Raw genomic sequence first — 26,782 nt, forward strand, 5'->3', positions numbered from 1 at the left:
ATTGTTTTATTCTTCTTTAAGAAGAAATAAGCGCTGCACCAAAATTTATATGAGGTCTGTCTCTTGTTCTTTATGGAGAAAAAGTCTCAGTGCAATGTAGCAAGACTCATTCTAAATGTTATCGCCGGGATATGAAAGACTCACCAGTGGCCAGTGTGGTGTATTAGTTAGAATGGTGGACTACAATCAGGGAAACCCAAAGCTCCGCTCACCCAGAACGTTCACTGGGTGATGTTGGAGTAGTCAGTCTAACCCAGCCATTTTCAACCACTGTGCCATGGCACACTGGTGTGTCACAAATGGTCTGCAGTTGTGCAGCAGGAGTTTGGGGGAGGGCAGTTTATTAGTAGGGCCATTGTGAGATGTGAGCCGCCCACCAACAGCATAGTGTACCTTGTCAATTGTCAAAAAACTGATGGTGCATTTTGACAATTTTAGTACCATGTCAGTGTGTCATGAGACAAAAAAAGGTTGAAAATCACTTATCTAACCTGCATCACAGGATTGTTGCAAGGATGAAATGGAGGGGTAGAACCACATCACCCTGCTCTCTTGAAGGAAGGATGAGTTGTAAATGAAACAAATAAATAAATGCTGTTTCTGGGAGGCATTTCTGCAATAACTGAATATCTCTCAGCTAAATTATGAAAAGGTAACAGAGCTAAAGCAGTCGTATCGCATTATGTGTAAAACTATTAGCAGAGCCAGGTTTGAGAGGCTTCACTCACTCCCAGTCTTTTCAAGAAGCAGAAATAGAGCTCATGTTTGAAAATGAAAACATACACATAGATTTCTGTAGAGCGTGTACCTCCAACAGGCAAAGCAGAACACAGATTCATATGGCTGTGTCTTTTCTATAGATTTTCTATTCTCCCATTATATATACGGTATATATATTTTTTTAACAGTACTGTATACAAAAACAGTATAGTTTGCTTAAGTTTTGCAGAAATCTGTGGGACAGAATTATTTTAACAGTGACAGTCAAACTAGATGTGAAAAGAGATGTGTCATTAAATTTCTGTCTTCTTGTTTTTTTTCTAATAACAGTAGCAGCAATCATGGGGGTTCAACGAGGGCAAAAGGAAGCTTAGTGGTTTTTCCTTCCACTGTCATATTTTTGACGAAAATTGCTTCTTCCTCCCGATACTGCACCAGAAGGGAAAAATCATGTGGGTGGATCATCCATCCCACCAAAAAGAGGAGGCTGGGAGGCAATTTGTGGATGTGCTCCCAGGGACCAGACCACCCTGGGGGCCTTTGGAAACTCAGCCAGTGTCTTCTCTAGCCAATGCCTGATGCTACCAGTGTCCCTATTTAAAAAAACAAATGCAATGATGCATTTCTAACCATGTCTAGTTTGCCTTACTCTTAAGTCTACACGAGTGCTTAATTTATTCTGGATTATATTTATGGCAAAGTCATTAACAAAAGCACTACAAACACCATGTTAGTTCAACTTCTCTATCTCTGCAAATACCTTCACCTTCCTAAAGAATGGCTAGAAATACTCATGGATATCCAAGCAACAGTCTGCATCTCCATGGAGACTTCAATCATTGTTCCCTATCAAGAGACAAGATTCCTTTGGCGCCCTGTGCAGACCGTCTTGTGCCCAGGATCGACAACAAGAATTAAAAGGTTCTCAAGGAGACACTTCTTTCTCATTGCCTAAACAAGTAATTGAGCTTCACCGCACTTTTGCAATGCCTATCTTTCTGACTGCAACACCTGTAGCAGTGAACTCATACAAAAGAATCAGATCCTATAAAACAATAAGAACATATATTTTTTTGCAATATATTTGAGACAGTTACCTGTTGGAGGCACATGCAATATTCAGTGCAGGAATGTGCATCCACATGTATCTGTGGCATTTCTGTGTTCAGATCTCAGTGAATGAGAAAAACAGAGCTCAATTTCTGCATTTGTACCACACACAACTAGAGCAGATCCATAGAATAACCAGCTCTCCCCCCGCCCCCCCATCATGCAGCAAGATTCCAACTTAAATCCAGACCTATTCCAGTTTACTTCGAACAGCTCTGCCTTTGGAAGAAAATGACACAGCATGTAAGCTTGCAAAACTTGGGCAACTGGAGGCGGCCCAGTACAGAAAGGTGGTATCTACTGAATATAATATTTATTACAACTATATAAGGGCATCACAAATGTAAAAGATAAAGTATGTGTTTCTTAGGAGGTTATTCATGTGTATTGTGCTGTCACTTACTTTTGAGATCTAAGTTTCTTGCCCCTGCTGTGCTTTGTGTTGTGATTTTCGTGTCAATCTTCACTGTATGAAGGTTATTGGTGTCCCGAGATATCATCACATTGTGCCATTGGTTGTCATTCAGTGGTTTATTGGAACTTCCCTTGATAAGATTTGCACCATTGCCCAGATCAAACACATAGTGTAAATACCTGGAAGATGGAACAAAAAATAGCCAAGTTTATTTTTATTGAACAAGTAGCTGGATAAACGAGACAGCTTTGTATTTTCTTTCACAGATTTAGTAGAAGAACTTAAAATACCAGACAAAAACTTATAGCTAGGCATGTTAGACCACTAGAAAAAACACCAAAAACTGTAGTAGGAAATAGTTACCATTCCTAAAATCAACTAAAATGTCATAAAGTGCAGTGAGCAAGCTATTAAACAAAACATCCAGCGTGATGAAAGAGTTCTGGAGAACTTGAAAGCTTGCTCCAGACTGTGTGACATTTTTATTGGTTTGTCCTCATAAAGGTATGTCATTTCTGAGTGTTGGAAAATCCAGAAAAAGCATCATTCATTCAAATCTTCATTAAGTCTTTGTCAACAAGACATTCAGTCCTAATCTGCACCTGCAACAATACAGATGTTCTACAAGGCTAAGAACATAAGAACATAAGAACAGCCCCACTGGATCTGGCCATATGCCCATCTAGTCCAGCTTCCTGTATCTCACAGCGGCCCACCAAATGCCCCAGGGAGCACACCAGATAACAAGAGACCTGCATCCTGGTGCCCTCCCTTGCATCTGGCCTTCTGACATAGCCCATTTCTAAAATCAGGAGGTTGTGCATACACATCATGGCTTGTACCCCGGAATGGATTTTTCCTCCAGAAACTTGTCCAATCCCCTTTTAAAGGCGTCTAGGCTAGACGCCAGCACCACATCCTGTGGCAAGGAGTTCCACAGACCGACCACACGCTGAGTAAAGAAATATTTTCTTTTGTCTGTCCTAACCCGCCCAACACTCAATTTTAGTGGATGTCCCCTGATCTGGGATAGTATTCTGTCCCAACTGTATGTAGACAGGACTGTATCTGAATTGGGACTAACAGCCCATCCTACCAAAATCTCCCTATGGAAATGCAATGACACAGGTGCCGCTTCTCACAAGGGATTTATGACAGCTGGAGGTCTCTTTGTGGTAGGGGGACATTTGTTCCTTTGCCCCAGGATAAACCCCAGCAGCCACAAGGGGCCAACTCAGACCTGTGCCAATGACATCACTGCTGCAAATCTGTGTTGATTTGCACAGGCAGACCAGGGCTGGGAAGGGGTTTTGGATATAGTACATGCTAATGCCGCTGATCCTGCCCCCTTCTGGGATCCACCCATTTCCTACCCCATCCCTTCCCCATTCCACCCCTCCCTGTTCTGCCCCTGCCCCTGAACTGGGCCTACCTGGTATCGTAGGCATCCCAATGGCTGCTGGCATGTGCAAGAAGGCTTCAGCCTTCCTGCTGGTGTGCCGGCTCTCTGAGGGTTCCAAAGCACTTTTACAGCACTTTTGCAACAGCACATGACAGCAGCATATACATTCCACCTGTGCAACACTTAGACAGGATTGTGCTGAAAACATTGATCCCTATGGGCATATCTACACTACACCTCCTTCTGTTTCAGCTTTATACTAGTTTAACTGTCATAGCTCACCCCTCCTGGCCAAAGTTCTGGGAAGTGTAGTTTTTAGAGAACACTCAGAATTTTAGTAGTTCCTGCCCCAGAATAACCTCCCAGAACAACCTTTCCAGGCCTCCTTGGAGAATGGACTTCAAGCTATAGTGTAGTTATTACTTAAGACAGGGGTGGCCAACCTTTCAAATTTAGGGCTCCTGAATTTCAGCGTGTAGCTTGTCGTCTCACAGATGACAAGCTGCACATGCTGAAATTCCTGCATCTACAGTACATAATTGTTAAAGGTCTGGGAGCCCCAAAAGTTGAAAGTTTGGCCACTCCTGCCCTAAGAGTTCGGAAGGAGGGCTGTAATCCACTTTTTCTCATCACTGCCCCACTGGGATCAAATAAGTTTCACCAAGGCAGCAGTTTTCAAAAGGGACATGTGTTTCCTGGCTTAAATATATTTCTCCCTTTCTCTGTAGAAAAGAGGCACTGCAGTTTAGAGCAAAGAGAACACCTGTTACATGCTTGTGATAGTTGCAAGCCTGTTTCAGGCTGGCACTGCTGGTAATTCATATTCATACCTCACTCTTACAAACTTCTTTCCTGTGCTAGCCTTACTGAATTCTGCAATTCTGCCTGGCAGGTGGCAACACAGGGTGTGTCCTACTTTGGATCCCAGGTCATGTAGAACTCTCTGCCACAAGAGGTTCACAGCCCAATCCTATCTGCACTTTCCTGAGAGTAAGCCCCACCGACTCTAATGGAACTTACTTCTGAGTAGATATGCATAGGATTGTGCTCTCAATCAGCTCTCACAGTGTTCAATCAGCTTTGACAGTGTTTAAGAAAGAAGAGTATCTGTTCTTCCACCAAGTATTTTATTTAGCATAGTTCATTTATGCCTCCCCTGTGTTCCGGTATTTCCTCTTTTTTTAAATGCTATTTTAGTTTAGGGTTTTTCCCATTGTTTTCTATCTATATTTACAAATTGACTGTGAGCTACCCTGGGCATCTTCACATGGAAAGGAAAAACAGGTACATTTTTTAAATGACATTTATAGTTTTTACTGGTAATAGATGCTTCTCTGGCAATTTTATATTTTGCTGATTTTGATGCTTTTGTGTTGGAAGTGCACATGGTCCTGGGAGCTCATTTTGAAGAGTGACTAATAGATATATCAAATCAGTTAATTGATTGATTTTTGTCTTGTGGCCTGAACCACAAGACAAACCACAACTGTGTGGAAGGCAAACCCATTGCGACTACATTAATGTATGTATCTTGCCTGAGAAGCTGGAATATAGGCTCACCTTTAAAGAGGAACTTGTCCCCCAGTTACTAATTACTTGCACAAATTCTGGCAGTCCCAGTAGAGTCTGGGGAGGTCTGTTATCTCTCTAGAACAGATAGCAAAGAATTCTGGATTGTTCTTGCATGACTTCACTGAACTTGACTGTTCCCTGGCCCTTCTACAAGGTCAACTGGCCCTTCTACAAGGTCAACTGAGTCACTGCCTCAGGCACGTGATTATTGGGGGATGCTCGCCACCATCTGTCCACTCACCTCCACTATTTCCCAGTCTACTGCACCCTGGATTAAGCTATTTCTGCCCAATGTTGCATATATGCAACAGGGACCAAATGTGTACACTTGTGGGCTGGACAAAAATGGGTTAAACAAGAAAAAGGAGCTGGAGCAGAGGTATGGAGGAGAGGAGAGTGGTAGGCTAGAGAATCACAGTGCTATAGCCCTCTACACTCCTTCCCTCCACACTTCCTTGTCCACTCTTTCCCCAGGCTGCCATTTCCAGATTGCTTTTGTACATGTACAAAGTAGCATGAAACAGGTATAATTTTGTAAGGTATACAACAACTCCCATGTCACTCATGTGCCATAGATTCACACTGTCCACAGGCTTGAAACACAACTCTGCTTTTGATAATGTAGAAACAGCCAGCCTGCTGGATTACACTCAAGTCGCATTTCTCAAACTGTGGGTTGGGACTCATTTGGTGGGTCCCACAGAGCCTCCAATGAAAACATGGGTGATGGAAAGAACAGATAGCTAATTGCCTCAACCAATGACACTATTCAAAAATCAGATAGCTGTTATTTGCCCTGCAAACAGCTGAGCTCCTGCATTTTGCAAGCTTGTGTAAATATAGGGAGATGAATATTTAAGCATCTTTTTTTGTTCCCCCCCCCCAAGTCCATCAATGACAGGTAGTGTGGGCAGGTGAAGGTTGGGTCACATAATTAAGCCCCTCAAGCCTCAAGGCTGCCACTAGGGCTGCCTCATTATGAGAAATGGATTGAGTTTTTTTTGCAAATAAATAAAATATTACTTGTAAATAAATAAAATATTATTTCTTTTTAGATCACCTTTTTGTTTAAAACTAATTAAGCTAGGTGTGTCCCGATGGGGAGTCATTTTAAAAAGTGCATCTTGGTGCAAAAAAGTTTGAGAACCTCTGCACTAGAGATTAATCTAATCCAGATTACTGCTGCCAGGGGCCAGCAAGATGCTTTCAGGGATCCAATAATAAGCAGAACACAAAACAACAGATATCTTCCATCATTGCTTTCCAGACAGGAGGAAGTTGAAGCACCCCACAGCAGTGGAATAGCTAAGGGGGTGCAGAGGGTAGCAGTCGCACTGGGCAACAAGCTTTAGGGGGGCAACAAGCTAAACTTGACACTAGTGGCCAAAATTGTGAAAAATTGGTACGTATGAATAATACCATCATGTTATATATCATTGGAAAGGTAATTTAATGCAGAATTCAATGAAACAGACCTCACTGGAATATCTGTATTCTATTCTAAGTTATGGTCAATTAACCAGAAAACAAAAACGCAACTGCCTTATGGAACAAAAAGTGGATTTCTTTAACTTAAAACTGGCCTATGAGACTGATTGTTCTGAGAGCCAATTAGATGTTATTATGACACAGTACGGAACCAATGATGTGTTAATATGAGTCAACTCTCGTTTCCATGTATCATAATACAGCTACTCCTGCTAACTGGTCAAGAGGCACTTTTCAAGTGGGGCACCTCTTATATTTAGCATGGAGAGAATAACTGTCCCTCTTCACCCCAGCACAGTGTCTCTAACCGATAAGGGCACAATTCTTATTTATTTACTTAATTAAATTTGCTTTTGTCATGGGGGGAGTTACAGAATCTTCTTTGGTCCCAGGCAGCATATAGATGCCTTAGCTATGCCACTGGCTGGGGGGAGGTAGCAAATCAAGTGGGTGGTGAACTGCTGGGGGGGGGGAGGAGGCAAGTTTCTCCCCAATTTGCACTTTTTAAAAAGCCCAGGTGTGATGTCAATTCCGGTTGTGACATCACTCCCGGGTCATCATTTTGAGCTGTGCGCTGGGCTACTCATTCATTAGCTACACCACTGCTCCACAGCTTTCTCTGTTCTATTCCAGGTTGGGAAAGAGGGGCATTTCAGCAATGTGGGGGGGGGGAGGCAGGGCAAAGGGCAAAAAATGGAATGTTTAGTATTGTGCCTCTCAGTGGTTGCCAGTTTTTTTCTCCCAAGATGCCCAAAGCAGAATATGATGTAGTGTCAATTAAAAGGGAACTCCTCAAGAGACAGGGAAAAAAATGATGACCACCAGCAGAAGCAATTCTCCTACCTAACCATAGTAGGGAAAATGGGAGTGAAGAGGTCAGATTCAAACACATCTTTCAGCCTCTCCAAATTTGGAGCCAAAACCTTAATTATGAGAAATTTCATCAAGCCCCAGACTGCATATAGAGGTATACAACCCCTGAACATGGAGGTTCCGTTTAGCTAATGTGTTTAGTATCACAGGCATAACTATAGTTCGAGCTGCATACGCACCCTTTCACTAACTCGACCACGATAAAGTCATTCCCATCCCCGCTGTTGTAGAGTATTAACCCATCCAACGATGTTGTTTTGAACTGGAAAAACAGGTGCATAGAGGTGTAGGCTTGCAGCGTGGCAAGGGCAACATAGCTGGCTTTCGTCTTAAAGGTGACTGGATCAGCAATGATGTTCCTGAAGCCGAACCGGGCATTGAGCTCACAGTAATCAATGTCCCCATTTTTGCACAAGTCAATGTACGCCATTCCATTAAAAGTCAGGCTTTGCAGGTGACCGATGAAATTCGAAGGGACTGAGGACAGGTAACGGCGTTCTGTGATGATTCCTGTCTCTATGTTATGAAATTCCAGTCTGGTGTGATCCCCAGCCATTTGACCTTGAATGAAAATCAGTTTTGAGAAGTTAGCGTTGGAGACAAAAATGTTACAATGGTTCAATTGCTGCGTCCAGTTTTTGCACATGAGCTTGCTCTACCCATGGGACAGAACCACCTAAGATTTGTGTACCATATAACTATGGTGAAAGAGCCCCCATGAGAATGCCATGCTGCACATCCATGGTGATCATGAAAAAAGGCCTATCACAGCCCAATCTTGTGCCAAGGGGTGTGCAGTAAATGCTATGGTGGTAGTGGTGGATGATCAGGAGGCTGGGGAGAGGTAGAGGCAAATTTTTTCCCCTGATGTCCTATGGCTTCCTGATGGCCTATATGGGTCTCTTTGGACCTACAGCAGCTAAATAGCAAGCATATGTCCAAGGAGAGAAAATCGGAGGGATAGGGTGAAGAAGAGGGCTTAGGATCCTGTTGCAAGTTGCCACTGCTAGGATCTTTGCACTGGACCTTTTATGACAGCAGAATGGAGTTTCCACTATTGTAAACCAGCCATTGAACTGGGCCATCAGTCTCTTTGACTTGAGATGTGATGAACTCCAATATGAGAAGAGTGGAGTTTCCAGTCCCCCACTATCCATTTTGTACTACACCTGGATCCACCACAGTCTAGTCTGATCTAAAAATGGATTGGAAAGGCCTCATTCCCTGTCATGCCTTTCCTAATCCCCCCTCCCATTTTGCAATGCACTGGAGCTAAGAGGTTACAGTGAAGGCTGCAGGGAACATGACATGAAGACTGGCCCAAAGACTGCACAGATGGTACTGCACTGATGCATCTGTGGCTTGGCCTAGTCCAAGCCTCCGCAATTGCCACCCCAGGCTATAAACAACTCAACAAAGGTATTCTCATGATATGGTCTACTCTTTCTTATCTGCACTGGTTGTAACTGGCTGATGAAACTATTGGATAAAACCAATGCACAATAGAGGCTTTCTAGCCCCAACTCAAATGCACATTAGTCAATGAAAAGAGGCCTGCAAATATTAGTTTGGAGCTAAGACTAGTTTTAGCTAGTGGGTCATGGCAGAAAACAGGGTTGTACTGACCTGAGGTGTGATGCACAGCACCAGTATCACCATTTTTGTTTTAAGATTTTTAGGAAAGGTGAAAAAGGTAGAGAAGGAGAGGAGGTGGAGGGAAAGAAATGGCAAAGGGTAAATGAAGAAAAATGGAGAGAATGAAAAGAGAGAGAATGTGGAAACAAGCACGTGCAACAAAAATTAACAGTCTGTCCTACACTTAGACTCCAGGCCTACATGAGAATGGGCATCTGATAAATATGTGTTTACCCACTTCATCCATCCTCTCCATCAAAACAGACTGTGTAAACCAAGGCAGGTCTACTCAAAAGTAAGCCTCAATTATCAGGACTTACCTCTGAACACACATAGGAATGCACAGTAATTATTTGAAAATATCCACAGCTACCAAGTATTCACATGCCCTGACTCCTTTCATTGTGTTCTTAGGGCCCAATCCTATCCAATTTTCCAGTACCGGTGCTGCTGTGCCTATAGGGTATGCACTGCTTCCTGTGTTGGGGGGCTACATTAAAGCTACGTTCCAGCATAAAAGTGAGCCATGCTATCCCCCTTCCCACCCACTGACTTCATGGAGCTTAATTGCACAGCACTGTGCACACTGGATTGTGGCCTAAACTATTTGCTTTCTGCTAATTCAGTGGTTCTCAAACTTTGAAGGAACTTTACTCCCTCAGTAAGTCTTTTCGGGGGAGGGGCAAGGGAAGCGACATGATCCTCAGGATCGCATCCCTAAGAGGGGGACAAAGGGGGGGCGGTGCTCGCATTTACATTTAAATAGTTAGGGCTGCTGGAGGCTGCAGGAGGTGTGTAGGGTTCATCTGTAGGGTTCTCCAAGGCTTGGAATGTTCAAACATTGCAAAGCACCTCCTGGAACATTCCAAGCCTCAGGGAGCCATTCCAAGCTCCCCGCACCTCCTGTAGCCTCCAGCACCCTAACTACTTACATGTAAGTGCAAATACCCCCATTCGCCTCCCTTAGGGACACGATCCTGGGAACTGCTTCCCTGCCTCCCCTTTCCCCCTGCCCCTTAAAGGGGCAGGGGAAGCTTTACACGAACTGGTGGGTCATGACCCACCAGTTTAAGAACCACTGTGCTAATTAGTTTCTGAGCTGCTTTGAAGATGAGGCAAGCTGCACTCTCTTTGTGGTGTTTGTGTTTTACAATCTCTTTGTGGTGTTTGTGTTTTACAGTTTATATAACTGTGTTTTACAGTTATATATTTAAATGAACTTTGGCAGAATAGAGATATTCTGACTGTCATTACAGAATGTTTGTCTAATCTGATCCAACCTTCTAAATTTTAAAATAAATGCCACCAGGTGTACTTATAATAGAGTTGAGCTAAAAAGAAAACTCTGAAAACTTTTGTCTGCAGAGAAAAGTGTTCCACCTTGTGGCAAATTTTGGAAGGGAGGAGCATTTAAAAGCACATGGGAGTATTCATCTATTCTGATTGAGGGAGATCCAAGAACCATTGCCTTTTAATTAGCTTGGTGACATTATTACCTAGTGAAATCTGGTTGGTTACTTAGTAAGGTTACATCATTACACCCACTACTTGTTCCCTGAGTGTCTCGGATTATTATTCTAGAAAGCAAATAATGTTTGTTTTTTTTTAAATGGCACTGAAAGAACCAATCAGGGAAGGACTAGGTGGTGAACAGGCAGCAAACAAGAGTGAATGAGCAAACAAGTACTATTTTCATCAGTGAAACTGAAGCGGGTGACTTATCAGAGCCACATTTTTTACTACTGCCAATTCATGCTGTCCGTTGCTTCTAGGTGTTTTATCCCAACGTTTCCTGCCCAGAAGATGCCAGAGTGAGAGCAGGAAGCACTGCTTTTTGCTCCTGCAAACCCACATAGCTACAGCAGCAACAAGAGTGAGCAGGAACACAATTTCATGGGCAGCTAGAACAGTTTGGTCTGCTGTCCTGTGCTGGGTTTGAGGTGGATCCTGCGCAACACTGAGTAAGGGGATTTATTTCCCCTTACCCCATGTTGTGCAGCAGCCACCTCAATGGGGCTACTTAGATCTGTGCCAGTTAAATCACTGGCACAGATTCAAACAGCCCAGTGTAACACTGGGCTGCTTGGGAGGAGGGTTAGGATACGGCCTAATTTCTTCTGACTTTAACATTATCCCAAGCTGTGCTTAGGAGCAGAGCAGTGAGAAGAGATTGCGACATAACCCCTCACAATAAGCACATGTGATACAGAGAACAGCAAAAATGGCGCTGGGCTTCTTGCAGGCTCTTTAAAGGCCCTACCTGTTCATGTGCAACCAATTCTGGTTGAGCAAACCAAGAATGTGTGCAGGGAGAATGTCACATGTTCACATGCATGTGGACGGAGCAGCATTCTGAGGATTAGAACAGCACAGACAATGGGAAGGAGTGACTTTTGGGACCAGGGCAACTCAACCACTGGCAGCCAGAGGCCCATCCTCCATGTGGAAAGAAGACAGTAGAGACAATTGCTGCTACAGCTTCCTCTACTCCCCAAATTGCTGCATCATGGTATGGTACAGAGTTCACCTAACAAGTAAATAATCACAAATTATTACCTGTCATGGCTTGCTGGTCATCCACCATTAACTTTAAACTTTTTCCTCTTCGAACCACACGCACTGTGTGCCACTCATTGTCATTGAGGTTATAGCCAGCAAAAAGGGTCTCTGGACCTTTGCCTGTAGAGTATGCCAAACAGTTATTATGGAATCTTTAAATCAGTCAATACGTGAACCTCACAGAGAGAAAGAGAGAGAGAGAGAGAGAGAGAGAAACAGAAGAGAGAGAAAGAGAGAGAGAAACAGAGAGAAACTGGCTGGAGCAAACATTTTAAAAAATCTTTGGAAGTCACAGCAGGCTGGAAAAGGGTCAAGGATACGCATAACCTCAAATGACAGGAATGTTATCTTACAATGTTAATGGACTATATTTTAAAACATGGCAAAGTTGGTGAACTGGGTTTGCATAAATGGGCACAGTCAAGACACAAATGGGGATTATAACTGTCCAGGGTTTACATACAGTACACATTTTTCAGAAAACATGAAGTACCAATCCCCCAGAAACAAATTTAGCCTGGAGATGGATGATAGGACGGCTTGTTTTCAGAGTATTGAGGGTAGTGTGAAAGAGGCACCATTGCCCGCAGCATGTACACTCAGTAATTGTAGTACTAATAAATGTGCTTAATGGAATTTTATGGTTGTATTTTAAGTATACTGCTGTCAGAATCTCTAGACAAACAGGGAAATTGAAAATATGTGAGTAGGGTGTAAATCTGACAGCAAAGATTGTATAGAACATTACAGCTGGAACTTATACATAAGTGGTGTCATCCTACACTCCACATGTCCAGAACCTCCTGAAGAACCAGGCATGCAGCAGTGTGCCATGGCACAACACGATGCTCAGAAGACCTCCACTCTTCAGACTGAGCATGCAGTCTCCCAGGTCTTGTGCACACACACTATCAAAAGTAAGAATGCTGAGCATCATTCATTCATGAGCAGCGCAATACTAACCCGCCCAGGAGCAGGCAGGCTGAGGGACCTGTGCAGCATCCAAGGCAGGATTGGGGCTGAAAGCAGCTCAGCCTGGGGCAAGGGGAATCGCTTCCCCTTACGCTGCGTAAGGCCACAGCAGCCCAATGGCGCTACACAGATTTGTGCCACCTCAAGAGTTGACGAAAATCCAAGCAGCCTGGGACTGCCCCGGGCCCCGCCTCCCACTCCCTGCCTGCCTCCCGGAATGCCTGCTGCCCACCCTCCCCAGCCCCAAAACGTTTTCCTCCTGCCTCCTCCCCACCCTTCCCAGACCCCTGCATCAGCCGAACTCTGCTGAGGCAACTCACCCTTTCCCTGGGGCCTGTGCTGGCATGGGGAGGCCAGTGCAAGTCCGTGTGCTGACCTAACCACACTTATGTTGGCGCAAAAGTGCTTTACGGCCCTTTCGCAAAGACGATGGGCTGGTGCAAGGAACTTGCGCCAGTCTATTTGCAAGTCAGGATTATGCCCTTACTCAGTTTTTTCTCTGGGTTAAGAACATAAGAATAACCCCACTGGATCAGGCCAAAGGCCCATCTAGTCCATCTTCCTGTATCTCACAGTGGCCCACCAAATGCTTCAGGGAGTACACAAGACAGCAAGACACAACCTGCGTCCAGATGCCCTCCCCTGCATCTGGCATTCTGAGGTTTTCAAAGGTCAGGTCACTGCACAGGATTGAGGATGTATAAGAGGCAGGAAACTGACCTGACCTGGTCCTCCCTGCTTTCTCCCACTTTGCTTCTTACCTCCTCTCTCTTCCTTCACTCTCATCCCATGCAACAGCGTACAGAATCTTTGCACATGAAAGGCAGGACTGCACCTAAGGTGTCAACTAGAGCAGTGCTTCTCAAAGTGTGGTTCATGGACATAGCTGCCAGTCCACAAGCCATCGGCTGTTCATTTGAGGTATGTCTCCTGCCACTTCCTTCTTCTGACGTCTAATCTCCCAAGCTTGACTTGGATGCATGCTAAGCATTGCAAGAGCCTCTGAGAAATCAGAGAAGAAGGAAGCAGGAAAGATCAAGTCTATGTGCCAAGTATGTGCTGTAGAATATGCTGTAGCCTATGTGCTGTAGACCGGCAACATTTGGATGTGATCACACTGACATACTCCTTCGCATATGGAATTCACTGAAAGACTGTATATCTGAAAGCACTGCTTAGCACCTGATAAGCTTGCAGGAGGATTCCACATTTGGGGGCTCCCCATTCCACAAGAGCAAACTAAGCACAGCAGCAGTGTTTCTACAAACTGACCTGGGAGGGACTCAGTCAACACCTGGATGCACAGTTGCATTGTGTTCATCTTCAAAGCAACATCTAGGGAATATGACTTTTTTTTTTTTTTTTTTGCAGTTGGGGATTCAACTTAATGTGGGACCACTCGTTTCGTTTGGTTAGTTGCTCCTGATCAAAGCTCTACCACTGAGGTCATGGTCTCTGAGCAGAAGTAAATATAGTGAAGGAGCTGATAATTAATATACTTTCTGGATAGGTTCCTGTATGCCATGACCAGGACCAGCCTTGCCATGCAGCAACCTGAAAAGGTTGCATGGACCAGCACTCTTTGGGGGTGGTGAATGGACTAGTCACAGCCCATGTGTTTGCTGCCCTCATCAAGGCAGTCTCGGATCATCTTCTGACTTGCCATTGCAGCAATGGCAGCCTCCCTCTCCCTCCAGAGCTGTTGCAGGAAGAAAGAGAAAATGAAAGTTCAGTGCTTACAAAGCATGAAGTTGGCAAAGAAAGTCAATTGGGAGCCTGCCCCCTTCCCTGTACTTAGGAGGAGTGTGACTTGCAACTTCCCTGCTCTATGCTGCTTCTGTTCCAGTTCATTTCAAACACAAGTGGCAGCGATTCTGTACTGTATGCCACCCTCATTGTAAGTATGGGGAAGGGTGTGGCGGCCTGCCTATCCTCCCCCATCCCTGGGGAGGTGTGCACACACTTAAGCATGCATGCATGGAGAGGCAGTATTTAGAGTAGCATTTAGGTGGCACAGAGTATGTGTCACTCCTGGTCATGGCCCCCATGAAGCTGCAGTTCTAGACTCACCCTAACAATGTTGGCTGGCAAGTCATTACAACATGGCTGAATTCATGTAAATGTGAACCCTCTAACTTAGAAGAATACAAGCTGAACCCTTAAAATGCCCCAAAGCATAGTTGAGAATGATCACACTGAATTATTTCAGAAATAAATTTCTATTCATTCATTCATTCATTCATTCATTATTTCCTTTGCTACAATGAAATCATCTTGAACTGTAACTGAGTAGAGACAAGAAGAAACATTTGAGAAGGCAACAGCTCTGGGAGAGCATATGCTTTGCATGCAGAAGATCCAAAGTTCAGTTGCTGGCATCTCCAGATAGAGATCTTTCCCAGCCCTGCCTGAAACGCTGGAGTGCTACTGCCAATCAGCGTTGACAATGCTGAGACAGGTGGAGCATGGCTTGACTCGGTATAAGCAGCTTCCTATATTGCCCACAGTTCCCTTTCCTTGAGGCAGGGACTCTTCCTCTGGAGCAGGTAGTCTGTGGATCCCACCCTATGCACATGGACTAAGGAAGGCTTTATATTCCTGTTCTATCAGTTTAAACACATTCTCCACAATAATAAATCTACTGAGTGAGGAATGTATTAAAATGTCCTGCTTATGAGATGGCACAAATTCTTCATGACAATGTGTACAACCGCCAGTGTACACATAACCTGCATTCCACCTTTGTTAATTGCCCCGTTTTCTTTTTCTAACCTTAGAGAAGCATGAGCCTCTGCTAGTAGCACACAAGTCTCATCTAACTCAGAAAAGCATCAAGCAGGACACCCTGCCATATTCAGTGTAATTAACCTTGTTGGAGCCTTTAAAGACTGCCTCAATAGTAATTATTTGGTCGTTTGATTTTAGGGCAGCTGCCTGGTAGAGTACACTTTTGCAATTAATGGCCTCGATATAAAGAGTATACTAGGATAACTGTATGCTTGCTTTGACAAGCAAGGAAATTTGCTTCCACTGTTCGTTTACACTGATTTATAGTTATTATTGACATTTGAATTGCTAGACCCTGTGGAAACAATTTAGCCTTGCTGAACCATCTATAGTTTTCTTTTTGAAATTTCACAGATCTGTGTTTTCAAGTGACTTGCCTTACCAAGCAATTTCTCTACTCATACGGTGGTTTCTATACTTGCAGCCTTTAGAGAGCTTCCTCCACACTGCCTTATGTCTGCTACAGGATCTTGTGTGCATTGTAGAGGGTTCTGAGGTGTGCTCCATGGCACAAACTCAGTTCATGTAAGATCCTGATTAGGCCTACTGAGCCTCATCACCACCCTGTACGAACTGAGCCTACCTCCTGAAACAGACCAACTCCTTTTCTGGGCTGTGCATTGCAAAAGGCCCAGGAAGCTTGTCTGTCATTACTGATCTTTTCATTTAAAAATTCCAGGTAAACCTCCAAGTAATGCAAGAATTCTCAGGAATACAGCAAGAGAACACTGGAATTAGCAGCCCAAGCCTATCCCTGCCAGCCCATAGCTTGCAGCACTGCTCACAGAGCATGCTCTGCATGTCATGGTGGGAGGGATTGGATGTCCTGGGAAATCTTTTTAACTGGCATCCAATGGGTCTCCTTGAACCTATGCCAGTTATTTAGACGGCATAAGTCTGAGAAGAATCAGGGGGTTGGTCGAGGCAAGGAAGAGGGGGGCAGGTTCCTGGCATGCACTGCTGCCACAAAGTACCTTCCTTGAACTGCCCAGAACAACCCCCGCCCCTGCCCCCAACCGCACACAATCCTCACCCAAATCACCCCCTGCAGACTTACCGGCACCAGAATGAGTTCAGAGGCCTGCTGCCGCCGGTGCAGGGCTTCCCTACTCCCATGGTGTCATCGGTGAGCTGCCTGCTGCAGGAGCAGCTCACACGATGGTAGCCAAGGTCTTGCATAGGCAGCATGCCAAGGTTAAAGTGCATGGTGTGTCCTGCTTTTGCATCCCATTCTGATCCGCTGAAAGAAAAGTGGAGGGGCTGATGGGAGTTATAATCTTGGCAAGGGCTATATAGTGGCAATGGCCCTTTAAAAGACTACAACTCCTAGACTGCACATTTTTCTTCTTCTTCCTAAGTGATCCAAAGAAGGCAGAAGAAAGATTGTGTGCATCATGCATTTCCCTTTTGGTGTGCTGTGCACCAGAGCAATGGGGGAGGGGATGGAAGAAGACTCCCTCCAGTGCCTGTAGTAGTAAACAATGCATTTACCTACTAACTGGCGGGAAGGAGAGACCAAACATCTCCAACCTCCAGTAGTTTTGGGAGCTCACCCTTCTTGTAGTTTCTCCTTGTGAGGAGCCTCTTCTTTGTGACACCCAATTCTATTCTTGTGGTACACAAGCATACCATAAAGTCCACCATAACGGCAGTGGTCTGCAGAGCTCAGCCACTGGTGTAAAGGCCAGGAGGCCTTGCACCACCAGCAGTGCCCTGCAGGCCAGCTGGTTTCTGCCGGCTATGGGGGGAAATTGAGGCTGGATCTAAAGTCCTGACATGGATCTGAGGAGCCCCATAGAGGATCTGGCATTAGCTGAGGAGGCCATCTCCTGGCTGACCTCCTCCCCTGCCAGTGTGCAGGATACATAGCCACTGCACTGGCAGCCCTGTGTCTTGCATACAGGCATGGGGTCCATGAGGATATGGAGCACTTTTGCTGAGGATATGGAGTCTATTAAAAGTCCCTCTCAAGGTTTTAGCAGATATTTGCTATCTTAAATTTTCCTGGATGCCAACGGGAACCGAGATTTTTATAACTGTCAATGGTGCAATAGATTCTATCCTGGAACCCAAGTAATTGCTTCCATACAGAAAATCAAGATAATTTCCTGGTTAACATCCTACTAACTTAACCCAACCCCAAAATTATGTCACTGATGATTTATCATCAAAGAACATGACCCATCCTGTTCACATTCCTCCTAGCATTCAAATCTGACTCAAAAGTCCCATTTGGCAACCAGAATTTAAGATTGGTTTAAAAATTATGGATGGAAACATTAACAAGAAAACTAACATACTTTGTCAGGGGGTGAGAAAATCAGATAATGTAGTATAATTAATGACTCAATATATACTGCATGCTTATTGAGGTATTGGGATATGCCATGTTACAGGTTAAGGCTAAAGCTTCTAACAACATGTTCAGAGAAAGTGCATGGAACAAAGAGATAATTTGCATGAAAAATCAGATAATTGTTTTTATGTACTAGAATAATAAAGTTTGCACTTGGTTCTCTGTTTTAAAATAAATTTCTAAAAATCACATTAATTTTCGATGGGAAAAAAAATCCTTTGGACTACTAATGAGGATGCTGAACCAATTTGTTAAAACATTTTGTGGCATCTGAACCTCTGTGGCTGAGCACATGTTTCTCAAGCAGAAAATACAAATGGATAGACCCTCCAAATAAATGATGCCAGTAGCAAGACCAAAAAAAGACTGGGAAAGATGCTGCCATCCCGGAGAACTGATCATAGTCAATTGGTTGTCTCATTGGTCTGACTCAATGTACATCATTTACTTATTGAGAAATTGGGTTATATCTTCTTACAAGTTAGAGTCTAAAGTCTCTGGCTACATGTTCAAAGAAAGCACATGATGTATAATCTTTGTGGGACCAAACCACTCAAAAAGTAGATGTGGCTTGGCATATTTAAGTACTCCTCGTCAAAAACTCCCTGCCTATGAATAGTTCACTTGGGAGTGAGAAGAATACTAGTCCAGCCTTCTGCCTGATGTGCTAGTTTTCTACAGATAGGAATTCCACATGCAAGAAGCAGCCACAGGTATGATTCCCTGCCCTTCATTGTGAACATGAAATTAAACATCTTTGTACTACTAATAATGCCAGCAGAATTCTATATTGCAAAGGAAATAAAATAGAAAAGAAGGAATCAAGGATAAGCAATTCCTGGATTTTGATCTGTGTGGGGGGGTGGGGGGGTTGAGATTGTTACCATACTGAAGGCATGGTTGTTATTTCTCTTGTCACTGGTATTGTATATCATTAAAATCTCACAAGGAACACGTACAGTGAAGTGCTTCTTGTATTATAGTTCCATGGTCATAGATTCACATGTTCAAAGATTTGTATATTCTATGATGTGATAATAGCTAGTGTCTTTTTCTGACCTGATTTACACTTGTAGAAGACAGTATATTCTCTGGCTTCCACAAACGTTTATTGGGCTTAGAAACTGATATATGCGCAGCAATTATCACACTACAAAATGCACATGACAAAATCTTCACGAAGATCTGAGGATCCACATGGTAATATACTATCATGTTTTGACTGTGTCAATTTACGCCATACCACGATTGTTCCAACTTGAATGGAGAAAAGCATTCTTAAACAAGTATCATTAAAGCTCACGATACTGTTCATACACACTGCTCAACACATGTACAGGTTAAGAGAATAGGAACATGGAAAACACAAAGTAGCATAGAATTCTACACTTTTCCTTTTAGTTACATTTCATCGCTATATGAATAAGCAGATTGAGAAAAAAAATGTACATTCAGAAAAGAAATTTGGACTGTGACTTTATGCTGAGGTGAATAATCTCCCTCTATTTTGCAGCTGTCTTTGTTCCACAGGGTTGCTAATAACATACAAGATAAGCAACTAATTCCTTTTAGCTTCAGATTTAGAGTGAGTCTGCTTATTTTGGGAATTTTTTATGTCGCAAAGAACAAATAAAGGATTACCAAATTTGCCTGTCTGAAGTTAAAAAGATAACACATTTAGGGTTTTGCAGTGGTCTGCTGCTGTTCATAAGCAAAAACTTAATTTCTCTTCTCTGTCCTCACACAGATTGTCGTCCACGTGCACAGAATTTGAAGGTGGCTGCTTATTCTTGCAGGAACCAGATGAGTATTCCTTTCCCTGATCATAAGAGGGTGCTTTTGTATTGCTTACCAGTTAAGTGATCCTTTTACAGGCCCAGTCCTCTGCAGAGAAATTCACGATGCCCGCTGACTTCGATGGGTGCAGGTTTAGGTTTATTGACATAGGATCTTCTATCAAATGCCTTAATCACAGGAGGCCAAAACAATGTGGGAGATCCATAATCGAGTTCTCCCATAGTTTTGTTTTCTTATTAAGAGCCCCAGGGGACTGCTTTGAAGACTGGAAAGGGGGTATTCTGGGATAAAGTGTCTATGCTTTTCTCCCATGCGATGTCCCTGAATTAAATCATCCTCTTCCTTAAGTGCTATTAGCTTGGTGGAAAATGAAGAGAAGAAGAGGGGTATAGGTCCTGTCCTGGTCGTGGTCCTGTTCCAATCTTCCCACTGCCACCCCCAGTATGGAGTTAATAGCAGCTATAGGGAGAGTGTGATTTACATTGAAGAATGTACATGGGAAGGGCCCTCTAAGGGCCCAATCCTATCCAATTTTCTAGCACCGGTGCAACCGCAATGCAGCCTCAAGGTAAGGGAACAAATGTTCCCATACCTCAAGGAGGCCCCCGTGACTGCTGCCCCACCACAAGATGCAGTGCATGCCCCATTAGTCCAGTTGCACCGGCACTGGAAAATTGGATCGGATCGGGCCCTAACAGCACTACATGACCAGTCTTCAAAACAGGCAATTAGCAAATAAAAGCTGTGGAAGAGCCTAATTATGGATCTCTTGCATTGTGTGATGTTTGGCATGGCTTTTAATTTAGAGCCCAAAGTTGCATTTTGAGAAGCACTGTAAACAAGCAGTTTCGGCTTTATTTCCACTACTGTACTTCATTTTGTTGCAATATGAGTTCTGCAGCTTTCTTACTGTCCTGTCTGCCCAACACACACTCCTAATGTTTGTATCTGACCAACAGTTGCACTGATATTGCTCTATGCTGTATCTACTGGGTTGACAGAAAGCAGCCATGACAAAATACTAGATGAGGGCTTTTAAATTATTTGCACATCTGGAAAGACCACACAATTCCCAATGCAGCAAATATGGGGAAAAAAACAACAATTCTTTTTGGAAAATATATTCCTTGCACAGCACATGTGAAAACTGTTGCAGCTAAACGAATTTCTGTATTAAAGTCCTCAAAAAGACTAAGTGCAGCAGAATACACCTATCTCAAACAGTATGCAGAGGTTACTTCACTTTGAATTTATCAGGGACCTATCCTGACCTGGCCCAGGTGCTGGCACTGGCCTCCAGCACTGGCACTGGGTCTCGCAAACATGCTGTAAGGCATACTTGCAACACCCTGCACAGAGTCAGTGCTGGCACCAGCCTAGCACCAGTTGACACTGAGCCCAGCGCTGGCCAGATGCTGCCCAAAGCTAGGAAAGAGCTCTGGGTGATGGTGAGGGCCTTGGGGGGTGGGAGCAGGCATTCCAAGGTGGGGGAGGAACTGGGGTGGGCGGGGGCTGAAACCTGTAGGTTCCGCTGGATCCTGAGCTCTGTGTGAGGCCAAAAGGGAGACAAGTCTCTCAAGTTTGGCAAGATAGTTGGCACAAACTTGAGAAGCCCCACTGTGGGGCTTTTCCTGGGGGAGAGGGACCTCTGGCAGCTGCCACAGGGCTGCAGGATGTAGCAGTAGCCGCTTTGGCACTGTGTCCACTTTAGGATTGGGCTGTTAATCATTACCATGGACTTCTGCTGGTGTCCCATGCCGCATTTCGGTGGGGAAAGATTTTTTGTTGGGGGGGGGGGATTACAGCAAGTGGGAAGAAGTCCTGCTCTTGGGTATATTTAAGTTTAACTTACAAAAAGTTAATGCATTTTAAGAATATTTGTGTTTCAGTAGGTTTTTTTTAAAATCACATAATAACCAGACATGTTGTGGCCTAAAGAATAATCATGTGAGAACCCAAAGAATAATCGATTCTTGACAAAAAGTGGAGACTCCATAAATAATAACTCTGATCTTTACCCATCATTTTTTGTTTCTGTATCCTGGGATGTGAGGGGCCAATCTGAATGGCAGTGGAGGAGGTGCCTGGACATGCAACTGATGCACGTCTAAACCTCAACAGTCCACAACATACTGAGACGTCAGTCTTTTATTCCATTGCTATTCAACCCTTCCTCCTAAGAGCTCACCTTGGCACATTAGTTTTATGATAGTTGTGCAAGTAGGATGGTTTAAAAATACTTTATATTGGTATTGCATCCTGTCTTAGAATTCAGAGAAGCAGGGATAAGTATTATCTTTATCACAATCCTGTGACAGAGGTTGCTCTGAGAGGGAATGGATGACCCAGCAGGTTTTCATGTTTGTACCTGCAGTGGTTGCTAGCCAAGTTGATTTGTTTAAGGCAAGGATTTCTATCTTAACTACGAAAACACTCAGTCCAACATTTCCAGATAATGGACCTGTGTTTGTCTCAACATTAAAACATATTGAAAATAATTCAGTGCATTTATATAGCATATATTATGAATGCATTTCTTTCTTAGAAATGAATCTGAATAACAAGATTGGGGAATACAGCCACCATGTTTGCTAGATTCTATTAAACAAACTATGATGGCAATATTTCAGATCTTCAGAGTAGCCTGTGTCATTTTCTAAGCAGGAGACATGAAATAATTCACTACTGGTCATAATGATGTGTTACGGTCTAATCCTATCAATGAGCAGAGCCAGAGGAATGCCAGTGGACTTTGGGAGGCCTGCCAGAGCAGGTCTGGTTCAGGGGTTGGAACAGGGTGGAGGAGGGTGAGGAGATGGTAGAATGCGGAAGAGGTGGGCAGAATGAGGAGATGGGCAGATCAGACCCGGGAGGGGGCAGGTTCGGTGGTGGCACTGCTTGTTGAATCCAAATGCCCTTCCCAGGCCTGATCCACCTGCATGGATCAAACTGGACTAGCTCCAGCGATAACCACAGGAGACCTTCAGCAACCAAAACACCTCCATGGGATGCAGCTGAGACTTCTGTTGTATCGTTGTGTAGGGAGTTTGGGTGGATTGGCCTGTTGATAGTTCTCAATAGATTTTTACTAGAAATTGCTTGCTCACTCTCTTTTAAATAACTTCTCATTATTCCTTTCTAGAAGCCTGGATCTGTTTTCATGCAATAATGCTAAAGGCTGGCATGATCATGACTTGCCCTAAGTTCTTATTTAGGCTTCTTTTCCAACTGTGTTCTGAACTTATAACTTGAATTGGCATATATAGTTGTAATGATACCACACCACCTCTCAGAGTTGCAAGGTTCTCTAGAATTGTTTCCTTGGTTGCACCATTTCAACTCATATCTCTTTTGGATTGGGAGACTTGACTGACCTTTCTGTCAGGACAACACAGATGCATTTACCATCCACTATTTTAAATGCAGAGAAACTGTCTTTTGTGATAGAACTGTGTAGGAGGGTGATTTAAGGGAAAAATCTTCATAATAGTTCATGTGCTGCATATAATAACCTTCAATTACAACACATGCTCCTTCTGCAGTCACCCATCTTATAATAATGAAACTGCATAAAGAAATTATTGAGTTCATTGGAAAAATAGCACACATGGTCAAGCGGACAGTAAATAAATAATATTTCTACCATTGTCCATACTTTACTTAAAAGGTATTGATCATACACAAGCTCGTTCTTCTCAAATGTTATGATCTCCAAAGATCAAATTCTGACATGAATTAAGTAGGTTATCTCATTTAAAAGCGAAACAATTTACTTACCTATGTGTCCACCTATTTTTCAGTTAGTTTTAAAAAGGATAGACATACAAAAAATTTAGTCGTGTCTTATACAGAGATGAATTTCATCAGGTAGTGTCAACCACTGATACATTCCAATAATATGCTTAAAAAAGTAGTGAGAGTAAACACTGGAGTTCAAATATATTCCTTTTGAAAGGAAACCCATATTCCCATTTTGTGTTTTATTCCATCAGTAGCTGATGGTGAAGATCCCAAAGATCTTGTATCTTGGAATGTTAATGATTGCCGAACCACACCAAGCTCTCAAATCAATGTCTTTTCTAGTCTAAGTCAATTGCAAAGCATCCTATATAAACTCAGCTTGAAAAGAAAGCTTTGCTTGAATGGCAATTTAACAGTCTTGTCAAGGATGATTTGTTACACTCATTGCCAAAAATCAGATATTAAGGAAACAGTTTACAAGCTTTCAGTAATAAGCTGTTGAGAGCTTAATGGGGATAGAGCACATATTTCATGCATTTTAAAAGGCACAAATGTGAAATGTACCAGACATGGAAACGTCGTTTTAATAGAAGAAATTTTTTTGTTGGTGACACATGCTTCCAACAAGCTTTTAATACTGTTGCCTTCTCAGAAAGTATAACACCAATTGAGACACTGATCTTATTTTCATAATGATAATGGAGAATAACAGCTTAAAATATACAATGGTTGAATGCCTGCTGAGATCCTTTTATCTGGGCTGAACTTGTGATGTGGTGTCTGCATTCACAGTATTTAATAGTATTTAATAGGCATAATGCTGGTTTACTGGCTGTGAAGTTACAGAGCTGTCTCATCAATGTGATTAGTGGGGGCATGTTTGGACATTGTGCAAGTGTCTATCTTACCACACTTCTCATGCTGCCCAACTCCGTGAAGAAAATGCCCCTGCATTGCCTAGGCAACCAGGTGACTCACCTGATCTTCTGAAGCTGAGCAGCAGCGCAGCACCGGAGAAACAAAATGGTGGTGTTCATTGTGGCTGGGAATGGCCACAAGAATAAATCCATTTGAAAGAAAACTGGGAGCCTGTGACATTTCACATCCTCAAGTTCCCAATTTCACTTGGTAATATTACAAATAAGCCTAAATTCAGTCTGAATTCTTAGGGCTTTTTCAGTCTAGATTTGTTGTTGTTGTTGCTGCTGCCCCTTAACCTTAATGTGGTTTTATTGTGAGACTCATAAACCACCTTAGGAACCTCAGTTCAGAGGAACTGCTTATATCCCAGTTTGTGGGGTATAACTATACAAAGAGGTACCCTTTAAAGCAGCATTTCTCAACATTTGTCCCAATGGCAATGATGTCATCACCAGTTACTTCCAGATTGGGAGGCCAGACGCAATGCAATAAACACCAGTGAGAGATTCAGGGCAGATGGGTTTCCTGAGCACACAAAAAATGCACACTGGAGCTCTGCCTGCCAAGCCTCTTACTGCTGCTTATCATGTTGCTGGTCTCACTGCATGGCGGTGGGGGGTCTAGAGGTCTCACGTGTGCTACCAGGCACCACCTCAAGTACCACTGGTTGAGAAACGTTGTTTTAAAGTGATGGCTCCCTCATATTTGGTAGTGTGATACTAACTGTTCACATCATTCAACCCAGCACAGTTCTTAGAGTTGTTTCTATTCTATAGATCTCTAACATTCCATAGATGTTTCCCTTGTGTTTCTTTTTAGATTGTGAGCCCTTTGGGGACAGGGAAGCATCTTATTTTGCTATGTCAACCACTCTGAGAACTTCTTTGTGGTATAGTAGGATACAAGTATACTCAAATGCATGAACTGAGTATACATAAACATAAAAAACATTAAAAACTCTTTCCTCCCCTTCCTCCTCCTCCTCCTTCTCCTCCTCTGCTCTTTCTATCTTCCTCTTTCACTGTGTTTGATAGAGAGATCATGATATGTGGATATATCATGTGAAGATGATTGATAACAATGGTTGATAATGCTGAGCTTTCTCATCTTTGAAAAATGTCAAATGAATAGTTATTTAATATGTTAAATACATATGTGAAAATACCTTCCACAAAAAAATTAGTGATAAGAGGAAAACCCCTGTTATTAAACCTAGAATCTGAGAGCAGAGGCAGCTGAGTGAAAAGCCTCTGAACAAAATGCGATTGGATGTCAATATGGTCACTGTCAGCCATGACGTGGTCACATTTAGGTAGTAGTAGTAGTAGTAGTAGTAGTAGTAGTAGTAATATCTAGACTATAATAATAACTACAATAATAATTGTACTACTGCAATGTGCTCTACTTGGGGCTGCCATTGGAGTGTTCAGAAATTGCAGCTGGTTATGGAGCAGTAGCCAGACTGTTTTGGGGAGATCATGGCATGGTTCAAGGAATACCATTTCTATTCAATCTGCACTGACTCCTGATTCATTCTTGAACTTGTCTCAAAGTGCTGGAGTTATCTTTAAAGCCCGTATGGATTTAGAATATTGATAACAGCCAAAGTTCTCTAAATGGTTTACGCAGCAAAGGAATAGGATGCCCTCACAAGCCTCTTTCTTCATAATTGGGGGAGATCACTGCTGTAGGATGGTTCCCATTTCGACACAGCTTGCCAAAGAGACAAGGTAATGTGTAGGCAAGTCTTATGTCTGACTGGAATGGGTGCTTCCAGTCTTAGCAAGATTGGAAGCCTTGGTAAACTTTGCACTGGAAACATCCTGTTGAGCCTTATGAAGGTTATTCATTCAAAGTTAGGTTAGCAAACCTAATGAAGGTCCAAAGAGCAGAATTTTCTTTCATCACTGCTGCTGGATGGTAAGTTTTGAGGAAATGTAAAAGAACTGGTGTGAGTAGCATAGAATTTGCAAGTATATTTCTAAACCCCAGATAAAATCCCAAAGGATTTAGGTTTGGTTTGTAATAAGTTTTTTATTTCTGAACTAGGCAATTTGCTCCATTTTCTCTCCCCTTCTGAAATATAGTAGTATCACTACTGCTCAGTGATGCTCCTACTACTCTACAGAATTCCCTTATAATAGGTTTGCAAACTTCCAGTTTATTTGCAGCACTTGAAAGGTGTTCTGCAATTCAAACAGCATCTTTTACATTTCCTCTAAGCATAAACGGCTCTGGTGAGGCAATCTGGATTGGGAAAAGAGCATGAGGAAAGAATTAAAAACTCTTCTCCCAGTGCTGCAGCCCTGATCGAAACTGGGCCACTTGGCAGCTGCATTTATCTTTCAAAAATAACTGTGAGCCAACCACAGTTCACCCGATATCACATTTTGTGTCACCTTCAGGTAAGCATTTATTTCCAAGAGTTACCACA

The 26,782-nt window shown here is 43.1% G+C and overlaps 1 protein-coding gene across 15 annotated transcripts in view; it reads right to left on the reverse strand.

Moving 5' to 3' along the window:
• Positions 1-26,782, reverse strand: part of NRXN1 (neurexin 1) — a 1,133,747-nt gene that overhangs the window by 573,159 nt on the left and 533,806 nt on the right. For all 15 annotated transcript variants that reach the window (XM_066625795.1, XM_066625872.1, XM_066625848.1 and 12 more), the window contains 3 exons: positions 11,772-11,894; positions 7,760-8,141; positions 2,234-2,424 (listed from right to left, as the gene is read on the reverse strand). In XM_066625795.1, the coding sequence (XP_066481892.1) occupies positions 2,234-2,424; positions 7,760-8,141; positions 11,772-11,894 (696 nt within the window). The remainder of the gene's footprint in view (positions 1-2,233; positions 2,425-7,759; positions 8,142-11,771; positions 11,895-26,782) is intronic.

This window comes from Tiliqua scincoides, chromosome 1 (assembly GCF_035046505.1).
Source record: "Tiliqua scincoides isolate rTilSci1 chromosome 1, rTilSci1.hap2, whole genome shotgun sequence".
NCBI classification, from domain to species: domain Eukaryota; kingdom Metazoa; phylum Chordata; class Lepidosauria; order Squamata; family Scincidae; genus Tiliqua; species Tiliqua scincoides.